This window comes from Triplophysa dalaica, chromosome 11 (assembly GCF_015846415.1).
Source record: "Triplophysa dalaica isolate WHDGS20190420 chromosome 11, ASM1584641v1, whole genome shotgun sequence".
Taxonomy (NCBI): Eukaryota; Metazoa; Chordata; class Actinopteri; order Cypriniformes; family Nemacheilidae; genus Triplophysa; species Triplophysa dalaica.
Window position 1 is genome coordinate 19,277,895 of NC_079552.1, and position 17,881 is coordinate 19,295,775.

At 43.1% G+C, this 17,881-nt stretch overlaps 1 protein-coding gene across 2 annotated transcripts in view; it reads right to left on the reverse strand.

Moving 5' to 3' along the window:
- Window positions 1-17,881, reverse strand: part of gclc (glutamate-cysteine ligase, catalytic subunit) — a 59,823-nt gene that overhangs the window by 25,708 nt on the left and 16,234 nt on the right. For both annotated transcript variants that reach the window (XM_056761370.1, XM_056761371.1), the window contains exons 6-11: window positions 14,985-15,121; window positions 14,801-14,875; window positions 13,268-13,384; window positions 6,492-6,630; window positions 6,295-6,407; window positions 5,932-6,024 (exon numbers count right to left, since the gene is read on the reverse strand). In XM_056761370.1, the coding sequence (XP_056617348.1) occupies window positions 5,932-6,024; window positions 6,295-6,407; window positions 6,492-6,630; window positions 13,268-13,384; window positions 14,801-14,875; window positions 14,985-15,121 (674 nt within the window). The remainder of the gene's footprint in view (window positions 1-5,931; window positions 6,025-6,294; window positions 6,408-6,491; window positions 6,631-13,267; window positions 13,385-14,800; window positions 14,876-14,984; window positions 15,122-17,881) is intronic.

Consider the following 17,881-nt stretch of genomic DNA (forward strand, 5'->3'; position numbering starts at 1 on the left):
CTGTGACGAAAAGATTAAAAGGGCAAACAACCCCTAATGCCTTTGCATCTCTTCCACAGTCAAGCGCAGTTGAAAACAATATTTTTTTTCAATTCATACATTTCATCATTGAGGGTTTCTTAAAGATCATGTAAAAATCTTGTCTCGTTTCTTTGTCGAGAACCCAATCTTGTGTCTTGTATCATCTGGTTGAAAAAGCATCTCGTCACACCCCTACTCAACACACAGCCATTAATGTCTAAAATGCTTGCAACAAAAGTAAGTGCACCCCTCCACATTCCACACAGGCCGAGGTCACGGCCCTACTTAAGAAACCCACATTGTATCCCTCGATGACCGACAGTTACAGTCCTGTCTCTCTCCCCGATTTATTGCAAAAACACTTGAAAGGGCAGTTTTCAATTAGGTGTCTTCCTACCTATCCCAGAATAAACTATTGGCTGACAAGCAGTCTGGCTTCAAAACAAACCACTTCACTGAGACTGCACTGCCATCTCCTCTCCTCTACACTGGTTCAAAACCTACCTCTCCTGCAGATCCTTCCAAGTTTCACGGAGTGTCATATGTCCACTGCTCAACACAAGGTCACTGGGGTCCCTCAGGGATCGGTGCTTGGACGGCTGCTCTTTTCCATCTACACGACATCTTTGCGACCCATCATACGGGCACACATTATGTTGACGAGACCAAGATTTACAGCTCATTTCACCCAGAATATACAACTGTAGCAGCTCGCATTACAGCCTGCCTAGAAGACATCTCAGTTTGGATGAAAGAGCTCCAGCTGAACCCTACCAAGGCAGAACTACTCGTATTTCCGGTAGGGATGCTCCGATCCACCTTTTTTGTTTCCTATACCGATTCCGATACCTGAGATTCAGTATTGGCAGATACCGAGTACCGATCCGATACTAAGGTAACATTTTTAAAGTGCACAATTGCTTAATAAACTGTGTGCATTGCTGTGCAAGACATCAGGCTCTACTTAACATTAATTTCCTGTACCCCTAAAACAAAATAACAAACAAATGATTCAAAAATTGAGTGAATTATTTATTAAACCAGCACCGGTGCAACAAATGAAAAATAAAACATAATGTTCACTATCTTAAACTTGACAATGAAAATTAAAGTGCAAATTAAGCAGCTGAATAAAACTACAGCTTCACTAGATTGATAAGCGGGTCAATAAACAATAAAGCAGCTGAAATTGAGCAAAAAAGCAATTGCTTTACTGCTTTAGATATTCAAAATAACAGGAATCAGCTCTTTTTAATGCTCTAGTGACTAAAGCAAAGTCCACTTAACTAAACTAAAGTATAGTGGATTTTTTTTTAACATCCAACACAGAAACAGATAAATAAAACACTAACTTCCCTAGCTTGGTAAAACTGCACATGTAAAAATAAACAGAAAAATATATAATAGTTTAGTCGGTGCAAATAGAAATTCAAAGTCAAATTATCCCCAAAATTCCCATTCAACCAGTGTGCGGTTAAACTTAAAAGCGACACAGGGGACACGTCGGAGCTCCAGATATCTGTTGTAAAACTCACCACATTGACGTCTTTAATTTTTTCGTATATGTGTTTGCAGACTTTTCGGAACAGTTCAGGTAGAGCCGTCTTAGATAAATATTTACGCTTCACCATGTCGTACCGTGGCTCCAGGTGGTTTATAAGGAGTCTGAAGCCATTGTTCGCAACGACGGACAGCGGTTGCCCATCCAGAACAATGAAATTCAGCATGCTTTCAGTGATTTTCAGTGCTTTCACACTACCAGATGAAAACTTTTGAATTCTTTCCATTGTCTCCTCGAAAGTTAGCTGCTTAGTACCGTCTCGTTTTAGTTTCTTCAGCTTATTGAACTCGGCGTGCTTTTTGAGATGACCTCTCTGTAAACGCTTGATTAAATTAGTAGTATTATAATTAGAAGCTTTATCACCACCCCTCTGAACATTTACTTGGCATGTATTCCAAGCAGCGGTGGAACTTGTTGGCGTAGCTGTTCTAAAATAACTCCAAATGGCAGATATTTTGGCTGGCTCCATGCTGTTCGCTGCTCAATGTAAGCTATATGTTTGCTTGTTCACATGCACTACGTAAAGAGCACGTCGCTAGCGTATGATGTCACACACTTCGCGAAAGACAGCAACGAGAGAGTTTAAGGGCCGGTGTCTCCATTAACTTTTACATCGCCTAGCAGAAATCTTATGTCAGCTAGATCAGGTATCGGTGCAATTTGTCACCAATACCCGATGTAGAATTTTATTCAGTATCGACGCCTATTCCCGATACAAATATCGGATCGGATCATCCTTAATTTCCGGCATATCCCTCGGTGCAACACGATATCACCATCCAACTTGGCAATACCACAATCACTCCTTCCAAAACAGCAAGGAGCCTCATAGTCATATTTGATGAACACCTGTCATTTAATGATCACATTGCAAAGACAACGCAGTCATGTCGATAGGCCTTATTCAACATTAGAAAGGTTAGACCCTATCTCAATAACCATGCGGCACAACTCCTTGTCCAGGCCCTGGTAATCTCAAGGTTGGACTACTGCAATGCTCTCCTTTCTGGTTTTCCTGCAAAGGCTATTAAACCACTCCAGCTGGTTCAGAATGCAGTAGCACGCCTTGTCTTCCGACAGTCCTAAAGGGTTCATGTGACACCCCTTTTAATCTCTCTCCACTGGCTACCAGTTGAAGCCAGTATCAGATTCAAGTCACTAATGCTTGCCTTCAGGACTATCACTGTATCTGAACCTGCATAGTTTCACACCCTCCTACACCCCATCAAGAACCCTGCGTTCAGCAAACGTGCAGCGCCTTGTATTGCCTTCTCAAACGGGCAATAATCATACGCTTTCTCATACTCCTTCACAACTCTGTCCAGGTGGAACATTCTTCCTAACTCGGAACATTCTTCCTAACTCAGTCAAGTCAACCACATCTCTCACAACATTCAAAAAACAACTTAAAACCGTTCTCTTCTATGAATACTTGAAGGACGAATGAAAAAATATCCAGGTGGGCTAAATTGATTAAATGTTGTTTTTATTCTCAAAAACATTGTCCGCACCTCCGTTTGGAAGAAAATATAAAGACCGGACCTCTTAGAACTTTAATTGAGTACTCCTGCTTTAATTGAGTACCCCCCTCAAGATTAATATGGGATTGGCAGAAACTGAGCATTTAACCGACCTTTAAACAATAAAAGGTAAAGCCAAGAAAGCCAGGAGGAGGTAACAAAGATGTTCTTAAAGTGTACTGAAACTAATCAGTAACATCACTGCAAACAACACTAGATGTTGAAAACTACAGAAAATGTATATACATTTTCTGTAGTTTTCAACATCTAGTGTTGTTTCTAAGGCAGAAGAAGGTTCTCCCCAAACTGTGAAGTACGTTAGTAAAATGTGTCATAATTGAATGCTTGGATTCAGTTTTTACTACATTTACAGCTTTTACTGGCATGTGTTGCCATTTGTGTGTATGTTTTTTGTTCTTTTGTAGAAATTTGCATCTGCTGGGAGGCATGACCGTGTGTTTCAGGATCTATTGTTTGTTTGAGTGGGAGGTTATTATATTGTGTTCAGCTAATTGATGTGCCCATTTTGAGTGAGAACAGTGATAATTGTTTATAGAGGTGGTCCGATTGATCGGTCGGCGATCACAATCGGCCGATAATCACTATGATCGGCTGTCTCTATAAAGGCAGATCCAAAAAAGCAGATTAGATTTTTTCTTAGAAATAATCTAATCTCGAAAAGAATTTTTCGAGGTATGAAAATGGCTTCACCGGTCTGGTAATTCTACAAGGTGTGTGAAAAAGACAATGCATTAGCAACCTGAAACGTGTGTACTATGCGAATTCCACGAGGCGGGAAGCACGCAAAACATTTTAACACCACCAATCTCAGACAATTTAAGGTTTGTCACGTAAAGGAGTGCGAGTAGTTTTCGAAGTTAGCTAGCACTTAGAGAGAGCTGGATAGTTCAGCAGCTTAAGCGCCACTCAGCTGCAGAGATTGCGTTTTTTCTATACAAGTGATGGAAAAACCTGAAGGCAATCCATCATTTTGACAGACTAAAATAAAGGTGATTTTTAATTCCCCTATTTATCAATTCGTGTCAACAGAACGTGATCGTGAATGGACTGAACATGATTGTGAGCGGAAGGAGGTAAGCTGTCGTTTCCTCTTCATTAGCTTAGTCTCAAATGCCTGGTCAGTTTTGCTCACATGTGGTCAGCAAGAGACTCGAGGTGCATATGCATCCGTCACTTCCCGCATCCCGTGCACGCATACACACAGGCGTGCTGTGGTGCCGTCTTTACAGAGTTTTTACCTGATAAAATAGTGTATTTTTGGTTAAATAATAGCTTTCGGTGAGTGGGAAAATTTCTCTCTCTCTGCGTTTTCTCTGTTCAGTTAGCGGCAGAAGCAGCAAATATATGACCAAACCACAGCTTTCTTGTGAGTACAAAACACCTTTTCAGGCATCTGTCTTTGTTACTGATTGGACATATGAACATAAACATTTGCTTGTAATTAGATTATTATCTTATGTCCGACAACAGAAACATTGAATAAATAAATAAAAGTCTAAAATAAAAGTCTAGAGCAACCTTTCCTCAGCTGTAACAGAGACATTTTTAAAAGCATCAACCCTACTGCAAGGGACAGTAAGAAGCATAAAGAAATGTCAGATTATCAGATAAAATAATGTAATAAATTTGCTTTGATTACGGCCACTATATATTACTATATGTCATAGGCTGCTGTTATATGTAAATATTGAAATTAATTTGTTAATTCATTAGACTTTCTCTTCTCCTAATTTGAATACTTGATATTAATTGTTGTTAAATATAGTTTAATAAATAATGGTACTGAGAAAGCTTCAAATAGCTCATGTAATCTGTGATCGGTATCGGCCGATACAGCTTTCAATGATCGAGGATCAGTGATTAGCCCCAAAAATCCTGATCGGAGCACCCCTTATTGTTTACATCCAAACATGACTAAATTGGCTAAAATATTAATTGTTCTTGCTTATAAATGTATTATTTTTCGTCATGCGACATATATTAATCCTGCACATGTAACCCTGTATGTATTACTTTTATGATGGATATATGCACTTTTTGGAGCTTACAAACCTGGGTCTCTATCCTTTGTCATTATCAAGTTGGGAAGGATATTATTCGATATAACTCAGATTGTGATCCGCTTAAAGAAGACAGTCATATGTGATCCTGGATCACAAAACCAGTCTTAAGTAGCACGGGAACATTTTTAGTAAAATACAAAAATACAATTGTATGGGTCAAATTTTGTATTTAGTAAGATATTTTGTAAATTTCCTACCGTAAATTTATAAAAACGTTATTTTTGCGAGCGGATGTCCTGCTACAGTGCCCCTGATTAACAACTTCAAAGGCGATTTTCTCACTATTTAGTTTTTTTTGCTCCCTCAGATTCCAGAGTTTTTAACTGTTGTATCGCCGCGAGATATTGTCTTATCCTAACAACCCATACATCATTAGAAAGCTTAATTATTCAGCTTTCAGACGGTGTAAAAATCTCAATTTCGAAAAATTGACCCATAAGACTGGTTTTGTTGTCCAGATTCACATATACATCTGGGACAGCAAAATCTAAAATATAGGCTCGTTTTATTTTTTGGGTGAAATTTTCATTGATGTGAATAAAATATGGAATTCCTTATTTAATTTCCACACAAAAAATCCAACCAAACATTCACTCCCTGGACTCCCCTTGTTTTGCCCCCTTTTTCGTACCATTTGTTTTTAAATTAAAACGTAGGCATAATTAAGCCAACAATCACTGAACCGACAGATCTGCTTGCATAATTCAGCACACACGTAGCAGGCAAATAACTTTAAGTTTAATACCTCCATCGGACGAAACTCTACTCTCCATCCTATGTCAGAATTTGGAGGCGGAGGCTTGAACCTCATCGTCTGCCAGTTTGTTGACTGAATATTCTGCAAGAGAAAACAACACCTTTGGATGATTTTGTATACAATATTGATAGAAACACACTGCAGGGTCTGAAACAAATTAAAGATTATATGTCATTATATATGATAACAAGTAAATATCGAAAACCAGACAAGAACATGGCTGGCAAACATTTAAGAAAAAACAAAATTATATTTCTCACTAGGTTTCTCACATTATGCTTGAACATCATTTTATTTTGTGGAGAAATGTGGCAGGTTTCTAAAGCAACCTATTTACTGCCAAATAAATACCTCAAAGTGATCGGATTCATTCTCATCATCCAAATGAATCTTCTCCTGGAAGAGTGAAAGCGGATCTCGAATAAAGAGATGTGCGATGTGCTGTGCCAGTAGTTTGTCAATGCCTGCAACGGTGCAGTAAAGTGTGCTTAGAAAATAATTTTCAAAAAATGGAGGGCTTTTGAGTCCGTGTCATACAGTCTTTTTACCTGCATCAAGAAGCTGTTTATAGATATCTTCATCTTTTGTCAGCTCAATATCATTGTATTTCTCCCCACAGCAGGAGAGGTAGCTGTCAATCGAATCATATCTCGACTTATGGATTCGTAATTTGTTGTTTTTCAAAGGCTGCAGATAAACCAAATAGCCAGTTTAAAGTTTATAGAACCATTCAAATATTAACCCTGATAAACAACAGAGACAGCTTGTAAAAATGGCATTTATTTAAAAGACACATCAAGACAGTTACGGGGTTTTCAGCACTGTGCAGTGGTGCTGGGCAACATGTTGGGGCTGTTGAAAATAATAGTTCTTACAATGCATCGGAATGCAGATAACTGCATCAATGCATAAAAAAAATATTAGTTTATTAAAACACGGCATCAAACATGTGTTCCAGTGGTTACGTTTTTATTTTAAATAGAAAGTGATATTTTAAAACGTTGCGTTTGACAAAAAGCATATAAATACATCTTTCAGACAGTAGTTTCAGAGTGACCAGCGCTTGCCCCTCTCACCCTCTCTCTTTCTTTCTGCCCCATTCAGATGACTGTATACTGTAAATAAAGCACCTTTTTTATATATTTTGGAACCGCGACCACTGTTTAGAGTGTACATTTTTCCGGAACATGTAAATTACATTTCATGCAATGTGTAATGTTGCCGTTTGTGAATGTAAGCAATCTGCTGAAGGTGAATGAATAACAAAGTTATCGGCTTGGAAAAAAGGGAGACCACCCTGAATCACGCAAACAAGTCGTGCCCTAGTACCCCAAACACTGTAGCTCCCGAGCCTCATTCACGGTAGACCAATCATAGCAGACTAGACCATCTGACCAATCAAATCAGAGTAGGCTGTCGGAAAAGAGAGATAGTCAGGCAAGAAGTAAGGTAAGAAAAACGTCTTGGTTACATATGTAACCTCAGTTCCCTGATGTCGGTCTCTCGACGTTGTGTCGAGAACGACAGATGGGGTTCGCCCTTGAGAACTAATCAACTCTGACTACTATAGAAAAGGCCAATGAAATTTGGCGAATGAAATTTGCATGCCGGGCTCCGCCCCCGGACATCCGGTATAAAAGGAAGTGCAGCATTCATTTACCTCTTGTTCTGAAGAGCCTGAGAGCCTCTCACGACTGCAGCAGAAGACGATACGTGCTTGTGGCATAAGGGACACAACGTCTCGTTCCCTCCATCAGGGAACTGAGGTTACATACGTAACCAATAGTTAAGCCTTGTGAGGGTGTTTGGGCGTAGCCCAACCCGCAGCTCTACAGATGTCTGCTAGAGAGGCGCTTCTCCCAGTGCCCAGGAGGTGGCTAAACTCCGTGGAGTGAGCCCTCACTGCCAATGGGCATGGGAGATTCTGAGATCGGAATGCCATAGTAACGGCATCCCTGAACCAGTGCGCCAGCCTCTGCTTGGAGACAGCCTTCCCCTTCTGCTGTCCTACAACACAAACAAGGAGCAGGTCAGAGCTACTGAAGCTCTGCGTGCGGTCCAGGACACAACACGGATGGGGTTGGGTCTTCCTCCCCAGTGGGGAGCGCCTGCAAGTCCACCACTTGGTCCCCGAAGGGAGAAGTGGGAACTTTGGGCACGCATCCGGGCCTGGGTCTCAAGATAACGTGAGAGTTTGCCAGGGCCGAATTTAAGGCAATCCGGGGACACAGAGAATGCTTGGAGGTCCCCTACCCTCTTGACGGAAGCGAGCGCAAACAGGAGGGCCGTCTTACTCGGGTGAGGAAGATCGGAACCTCCGAGGGGCTCTCAAGAGGGTATGGAGCGGAGATGAGGCGGATTCCGCCCTCTCGCGCCCGTTAGGGACCTGGTGACCAGGTCGTGTTGCCCTAGAAACCTTCAGTCAACTGATTTGTGATGAGCGACTACATACACTTCCAGTGTGGAGGGGAGATGTTAGTCTCCAGTTTCGTGAGAAGGGGAACACAGTCCTGATAAAGCACCTCAGTGGGTCTTTCTCGTTGAGAAAGACACCAGGACGAGAAGAGGCACCGTCTAGAGGCGTGTAACCGCCTAGTAGATGGGGATGGTCTCAGCCGTATAGGGGGAGTAGCCATCTCAGGATCTTCTCATCCCGTCTAGAGACCAGACATGGGTATTCCAGAGGTCTGATCTGGGATGCCAGAACGTGTCCTTCCCCTGAGCGAGCAGGTCCTCTGTCAGGGGAATGGTTCAGGGGGAGTCGCTGTCCAGAGCATCAACTCTGAAGCCAAGTGTGGTTAAACCAGTGCGGTGTAACCAATAAGACTTGGTGCTCCTCTTCCCTGACCTTGCACAGTGTCTGTGCAAGGAGGCTCCTGGGGGTGAAAGTGTGCTTCCGCCCATCAGCTGAGCGCCAGGGCATCCGTGCCGAGGGGGGCCTCGGTCAGGGAGTACCAAAGCAGACAATGGGTGGTGTCGCGGGAGGCAAAGAGGTCTATCTGTGGCTGTCCGAACAGCACCCAAATGAGCTGGACCGGGGATGGAGTCGCCACTCTCCGCAAGGCGTATACTGATGAGAGAGCGTGACGGCTGTCTGGTTCAGTTTGCCTGTGATGCGTGTGGCCCGCAGGGAGCAGATCACCTGCTAACTCCACAGGAGGAGGCGTCGGGCAAGTTGTGTTAGCTGCCGTGAGCGTGCGCCACCCTGGCGATGTACGGTACGGCTGTCATGGTGTCCCGGAGGACCAACACGTGCTGGCCCTGCACTAGAGGCCGGAGCCTTCTCAGCCGCACAGCCCACAACTCTAGGCAATTGCATGCCAGCGTAGACGGGGGCCCGTCCAGCGCCCCGCTACTGCGTGCCCATTGCACACTGCACCCCACCCCTGCAGCGAGGCGTCCGTCGTCACCACAACGTGCCTCGTAATCTGCCCGAGGGGAACCCCGCCCGGAGGAAGGTCATGGAAGACCAAGGGGTTAGGGTGCGTCGGCAGCAGGGCGACATCACCATGCGCCTGCTGTCGGTGTGCCACGCTGTCCTCGGAACTCGACTCTGTAGTCAGCGTTGAAACGGTCTCATGTGCATCAACCCGAGGAGTATTACCCCGGCGGAGAATGCCATGTGTCCCAGGAGCCTCCAGTTCAACACTGACTGTAGTAGAGTAGGTGGGGCGAGACCGTGGTTCGAGTCCGGTGAGTAATTGTGAATTAGCGGCAGCTGTGCGCACACCGGCCTCGAATTAAATGTTTAAATGTTTGCCGGTTCCCGCCTCCTTATTTCCTCCCGGGTTTCGGCACCAATGTAACAATTCTCCATAAAAGGAAGGAAGGAGGCGGGAACCGGCAAACATTTAAACATTTAATAAAGTAATATAACAGCCGGCGGCCCCTCATGGACGACCGCCGGCGAACAAAACATAATATAAATACAAATACAAACATAACACAAGTTCGGGCCCGGTCCTCTCTCTTCGACGGTCCGGTCGCTCGTTCCTTTTATATGCTCCCATCTCCTACGTGATTCGAGGCTGGTGTGCGCACAGCTGGCGCTAATTCACAATTACTTACCGGACTCGAACCACGGTCTTGCCCCGCCTACTCTACTACACTGACTAAGCGCGTGCTGCAGACAGCTGCGCCGTCATGGTGCAGAGTTTAGTTCCATACCGAGAAAGAGGATGCTCTGCACTGGGGAGAGTCTGCTCTTTTCTCGGTTGACCTGAAATCACAATCGATCTAGATGCCGGAGCACCAGGTCCCTCTGTCCACACAACAGATCTCGCGAGTGTGCCAAGATAAGCCAGTCGTCGAGATCGTTTAGTACCCGCAGGGACAGACCGAAAGGGAGGACTCCGTACTGACATGCCCACCCCTCGAACGCGAACCGTGGAACGAGGCGGTGTCGAGAGGATCGAGACATTAGAGTAAGCGCCCTTCAGGTCGATTGCCACGAACCAATCCTGATACCTGATAGATGTAAGGATGCTTCTCTGCGTGAACATCTGAATGGCAGCTTGTGAGGGTGCTTGTTCAGGGTACGCAGACCGGTGGGGCGCAGACCGGTGGGGCGCAACCCACCGTCTTTCTTGGGAATGATGAAGTGCGGGTTGTGACCCACTGAACATCCTGGTTTTAGGGACGAACTCAATGCCTGTTTCGCCAGAAGGGTGGTGACCTCTACCCGAAGTACGGAGGCGTCCCTGCCTCTGACAGAGGGAGAGATGATGCCCTGAAACTTGGGAGAGTCTCTGGCGAACTGGATCGAGTAACCAAGACGGACCGCCCGCATTGGTCAGCGAGACAGTGTGGGCAGCTCTCAAGCTCCCAGGCACTGTGACAGGGTGACCAAGGGGACGGTCTGCTTCATCATTCCCACGGGGGTGGTTCGTCGGCTGGCGGAGCTAACCATCGGTCACGGGGGTCCCCGGAGGGAAGGTTGGCTCCGCCTTTTTACCTGCCTGGCAGGACAACGGCACGCACTGTCGGTTTGAGAGTGGTGATAGCTGTCGTATGTATACGACCTCACACCTCGCCAGGGTGTGAGGTCGGTTCGCCTAGCACAGTCCAGAGGAGTGTGCGATCGGCTGCAAGTACATCCGGGGAGAACGGAAAAACTCTTTGAGTAAGTGGGCGCCAGGCCCTGAAAGGGCCTGGCTTTGGTGACGCGGCAGGAATCGTCCCGTACCGACCGATCACAGCCGTGGCTGTGAAGGTTCGGGCCCGATATTGTTCTCCTTGGAGTCTTCCCGTCAGTGACCCTTCTCGTGAGAAGTTTGCTGACGGGGTGGAGGTTTTCCCCCTCGACATCTGCTTCCGGGGTGCCGCCTGTGGGGGCACAGGAACCGGAACCGATGTCGAAGGGGTCCTGGATTGCAGGGAAGCAGACGTCACGCGGGATCTCGGAGGCCCTTAGGCGGGCGAGTCACGGTGAGAAAAATGTGGTTAATTGCCACTGTCTGCTTCACCGTCAAAAACTGCTGAGCGCAGTCCTCGACAGTGTTTACCAACAACCCACCCTGTGAGATGAGTGCATCAAGAAAGCGTTCCCGATGTGTGTGCGTGAGAATCCGGCAGTATGCCACCGCCAGTTGGGGAACGTTCAGAAGAGCGAATCGGGGTGCGATCGGCCCGTGAGCACTTAGCTGGCGGGTTTACGTTCGCAGAGTTCCCCATTTCACTAACGCTGCTAACGTGGGTGGTCATCGGGGCCGTAGCCACAGATGTCACAGCCCGAGTAGCAGACGAAATGGTGGTTGGTTCCCGTAGGAAGACAGCCACCCGTGACCGCAACTTCTAAATGACAATCTGCCCACAGTGCGCGCAGATGTGTCATCGAACGCTGCTTCAGTGTGCTGGACGCCCACACACCTAATGCAGCGATCGTTTCAATCCCCTGCCGCACCCAAGAGAACAGCGGGACATGATGTTCTCGATGTGTGTGCGTGAGAATCCGGACGGTATGCCACCGCCGGTTGGGGAACGTTCAGAAAAGCGAATCGGGGTGCGATCGGCCCGTGAGCACTTAGCTGGCGGGTTTACGTTCGCAGAGTTCCCCATATCACTAACGCTGCTAACGTGGGTGGTCATCGGGGCCGTAGCCACAGATGTCACAGCCCGGGTAGCAGACGAAATGGTGGCTGGTTCCCGTAGGAAGACAGCCACCCGTGACCGCAACTTCTGAATGGCAGTGCGGGCAGATGTGTCAACGAACTCTGCTTCAGTGTGCTGGACGCCCACACACCTAATGCAACGATCGTGTCCATTCCCTGCCGCACCAAAGAGAACAGCTGCGCTGGAGAATGCTCAGTCAGTCCTGAAAAGGACTTTTAGATCAAATCTCACACACCTCGGAACTGCCGAGACGCCAGGGGAAGGTCGGTGCAGGTAGGGACGATCCGCTGCTACACGTCGTAGATCCGGCAATGTAGAAGAAGAAGAAGAAGAATTCATAGAATTCGTTCTGTTCGTAGTCATGAGCGAAGGCTCTGAAGAACAAAAGGTAAATGAATGCTGCACGCCGGCTTCCTTTTATACCGGATGTCCGGGGGCGGAGCCCGGCATGCAAATTTCATTCGGCAAATTTCATTGGCCTTTTCTATAGTAGTCAGAGTTGATTGGTTCTCAAGGGCGAACCCCATCTGTCGTTCTCGACACAACGTCGAGAGACCGACAGAAAGGGAACTGCCTATTATAACAAAATAATAGATACACCTTGTATGTGCATCATAGGACTTGGGGAAAAAAATCGAAAATGTATAGTTTTTTAAAATGCAGTTGATTCAATACCAATTCTCAAAAGCTGCAAATCTTTTTTTTTCTTTAATATTTCTGCAAGCACTGAACATTCATTAAAGTGAATTTTATTGCTACTACTATTCACTAGATTTCACCGTTTATTATACAAGGTGTGGATGTTACAACAGGGAGCATATCGTTCATTCATTGCTTAATTAACATGCGGGTGTGTTGTCAAAATTAACATCACCTTCAAATAAAAGGCAGCAGTTCATATGATTGCAGCCACTCTTTACAACTAACTTTGTTTGTTATACTCTATCATAAATGTAAAATACCCTGTTCTGTTTCAATATACCCAAGTGTGTTTAAAGTATATACAGGTTTGTGGCGCTTCACTTCATTTTTTAATTCACCATTGTAGTGTGATATTTACTGATCGTTTTTAGAAATATCTATAGGATTTGTTTTAAGTCTATAAATATTGATTCGAATCGAGACCCAACAACACGTATCCGATTTCTAAAGAGGGGCACCAAATTTCAGGCACTATTTCAGCGGAAAAGGGTATGATGGAATGTGTTCTCACCTCCAGACCCCTCTCCTCCCGAGTTCTGTCATCAACAGATGCAGATATCACACCCCAACGGCAGTCATTGTCTGATACGTAGCCACGATAGAAAGGTGAGGCGGCACTGAGAGCCATCTGCACACAATAAAACATAATTTCTGAAAACTCTAAGGCAGTGGTTCTCAATCCTGTTCCTCGAGACCCCCGCTCTGCATGTTTTGCATCTCTCTCTTGTTTAATACAACTGATTTAAATCACCAGCTCGTTAGAAGAGAGCTTCATGAAGAAAATGGGTTCCAACTGACATGGTCCCTAAACGATGTTCACTGCTCTATACTCACTGCATGCAGGAACTCATCTGAAGTTTAAGAGCACGGATTTGCGCTACATAAAAGCCTGCAGCGTCTTTAAACACAGACAAAACATACTACAGAAATGTGAAGGGTAATTTAAACGTAATCATGAGATTTGAGTAGTAGTCATGTCTTGTGCACGTTAATGCCCTTCGGATGGAATATATATATACGCTCCTTAGGAACTGGAACCATGGTAGACTATATATTGATGTACCCTTGGCAGGGCATTTAAGGCCATATTGAACAGACCTCTGAAGGGGGATAAGAGAAACATACAGAATATGCAGAGCAGAGGGACCAGGGTTGAGAACCGCTGCTCTAGGGAATACAGAAAACAGCACACTTCTGGGATACATTTCCTTAAGATCTTCTCATAAACACATTTTTATCAGCGTACAAACATCATGTCATACCTCTAAATGGCGAGTGAATCGTAAAGATTTAATAACCATAAATATATGAAGGGTTCAAATGAAAAACTCTCTAAAAGCAACCTGCGTCAAGAATGAGATTACGATGTTGGGTGAATGCTCTCCACACAGTATACATTATTCAAAAACGTTTGACATTAAGAAATGCCCCCCCTTGAGTAGTTTATATTAGGCCTACTTTTAATTTTATTGTAATCAGCAATAATACATGAAACAATAATTGAACACAAAAAGTGAAGAATACTGTGGCCTCAAGAGACTTCCATACACAGCCACTAGAGGGTGCATCTACATCATTCATACAGCGTTTGTCCACATTATCTGCATGTAATAAAGGTATTTGCAAGCGCTGCATGTTGCGGTTTTAGCATATTTAAATGTATGCATTCAGTAGAGACATCAGCGTGTCATTCAAAATAACACCACAACTTATTTTTTCAGTACCAAAACAGCTGTGTTTTTGGCGTCTATTTTTCACGGACTCTCTGGATAAATAAAGATAAAGAAACTCACAAAATTAGGTTGAATGAAGCGGTGGCTCTGCATTTATAACAAGCGTGTGCATGACTATGAGCATAGAAAGGGTCCTGTTGGCCGGCTGTATTGATGACTACGCACACATCCCTACACCCCCACCCCCCAATCCCGTCAAAAATTAAATAAATCTAATTTAAACTATCTACGCGGGTGATCTCACCGAGGATAAAAATATGTAAATCCATATTTATATGGGGGAAAAAAAAAATCACATCCCTACATCTTACCACTATGGGGCAGAATGTAGCCAGCTGGTCGTAAAGGTATCGCGCCTCATTGATACTGCAAGCCTGGAAAGTCACCTGCAACAACAATAAGAGTAGAAAACTTTGATTCGTCAATAACTTCACAAATTCTTAAGCATTTTAAATCAAGTCAACTACCCAGAGCTATCTGGAAAGAAAAAGTTACCTGCAGACAACAGTTTCCCATGCCAAAGCCCATGGCATCCATGTAGATGTGATTTGGCAGAGCAGCCCTGGCAGCCTCTCCATCATCTTCTGGAAACACCTCCACAAATGGGGAGGGTGTGTTTTTATCTTTGAAAACTGTTATAGACAGGGACGTTAGATAAACAGCAATTCAATATGGTTTCTTTTCAACTGAAACCAGAAATCAAAAGAATCTAGAAAGAATAAAAAGTGTTTTACACACTTGAACAACATCTTTAAATAATACATCAGCATAAAAAGTTCAGTTCAGTTTTGTTAGATTTTGATAAAATATGAAATAGGGATGTAAAGATTCACTCAGCTCACGATGCAATGCGATTCACGAATCTGATTTCATGATGAGATTTATTCGCGATTTACTTAAGATTTATTTTTACAAAATGAGTCGATACAAATTAGAAATGAACAACTTCCCTTGCATTCCCGTTTCTTTGTATGATAAAATGATGTCTTATTTCAAATTACAAAACTTATCTGCAATTTTAAAACAAATTAATAATAGAAAAAGTTTCTTTAATACAAACAAACTAAGACTTATAGCTAAAGAATTAAACTGCTTTCCTTTGATCTTTTTACATTTAAGAAATACCAGAATGTCCACGTTTAGGTTTGCAGTGAAATTGGCGGTCCCTCCTGTTCAAAAAATGTATTGCGATTCAGTTCACACCTCAACCGATTTGAATGTCACACATTATAGTCGATTTTCGCAGTGAATCGTTACATTCCTAATATGAACTGTAACATTTGCATTACGTTCACTTATTCGTTTTTATTTTGTTTGCAAACATTTTAGAATCATAGTAATCTCATCAAAACTGTAACACAAACTTTCGCTGTCCTTCTGGAACCATGGATGAACAAATTCGCTGCTTTCAGGAAATTAATGACAAACCCTGTACTTTTGAAATGATTAAATACATGTGTTGCAACACTTTCACAATTCTGTAGAGCCCCACAAACAAAGATTTTTCTGGAATTTTCCAGCATGGCTGCTCACGCAAGCAGAGGTGGAAAAACTACAAAAATATTATACTCAAATACAAGTACTACTACTTTGATGAAATTTTACTTGAGAAGATTTTTTGACTGCTAACTTTACTTGTACTCAAGTACAATTAAAAAGTAGCTTGGTTAAATTTACTCGAAAGTAAAAAGTTACTAAAAGCGGGAGGGAGACCTCTCCTGTTTTGTGCAACACCAACATTAGTCATAGTGCCTAATTTTAAATACAGGTACATCTAAAAAAAAGTACAATATCGTGAAATAGGTTTTTGTCACTCATTTCAGAAAGGGATACCAATATATTACAGTATACAGATTCATTACACATAGACTGAAATATTTCAAGCCTTTATTTCTTGAAATTTTGATGATTATGGCTTACAAATAATGAAAACCCAAGATTAAGTGTCTAAGAAAATTAGAATATTACATAAGATCAATAAAAAAAGGATATATTTTAAACAGAAATTTCACGCTTCTGAAAAAAGAATGTTCATTTCTTTGCACTCAATATTTGGTTGGGCCTCCTTTTGCATGAATTACTGCATCAATGTGGCGTGCCATGGAGGCAATCAGTCTGTGGCACTGCTCAGGTGTAATGGCAGGCCAAATCATCACTGACTGGTAACTTCAAACTGGACTTTTAGCAACATGGATTCTGTGCCTCTCCACTGTTCCTCCAGACTCTGGAACCTTGATTTCCAAATGAAATGCAAAATTTAACTTCACCTGAAAAGTGGACTTTGGTCCACTGTGTTTTCTGAAGTCCACAGTCAATGCAGCCATCTACCAAATTTTACAGCACTTCTGCTGACAAGCTTTATGGAGATGCAGATTTCATTTTGAAATATAATAAATAAAGGCTTGAAATATTTCACTCTATGTGTAATGAATCCATATAATATGTGGGTTTCACTTTCTGAAATGAGTGACAAAAAATATTGACCTTTTTCATGATATTCAATATTTTTAGATGTACCTGTATTAAAACAGGTTACAAGTGCACTGCAACAAAAATATTTTTTTTGCCTTGTTTTGCAGAAATATCACAGAATCCTATAGCAGAAATATTAACGAAACGATTCTTAAATCAATATTTTTTTTCTTCAGAAGCAAAGTTAAGCCATAGAAAAAATTGTAAGCCTTATTTTCTTAATAAAAAAAAATCAATGGTGCACAATGCTAAGTTTCAGCAGTGAAACCACGTATAAATGGTTCCACGTTTGTACGGAATGGAAGTAAATGTGATGATTTACCGTTGTAACCTGATCGTTACCATGGCAACATGTTTGCTGTTGATCGCAGTTTACAAGAAACATGAATCCCAAGAGTTTAATCCGTTTGATACGTATCTGCTGTTTTCAGCCAGAAACTGGTTAAGTGAGGCAATTTTAACTAAAACACAGACAGAGACGCTGTTTTTCGTTTACGTTCAGAGCTCTTCACAGCATGCTCTCGGGGTGTTGTCACGTTTAGATATTTTTAAGAGCTTTGCATTTGTTGTTTAGTCTTTTCTTATGAAGCTGCATATACATTCTATAGTTAGTAAAGTAAACAGTTGCCCATAGTGCTTTTTGTACATTAAATGTGTCGATTTGTAGGTTTATTTTTGCCTTGTCATTTATTGCTGTTCTTTTCAACAATATGATCTGCCAACATGGTCATTTTTACAGCAGGCCTGAGAGGCTTTTCAAAATGCATGAAATAGCAAGCACATTTTCATATGACTTTCTTGCACCGCGCTTACAGAAGAGAGAGACGTGCGATGCATGTATAAATATGTCATTTAAGCAGAAGTTGTTCAGTTCGGTTCCATTCACACTGCGTAAATGTGATGCAGACACATTAGTAAAC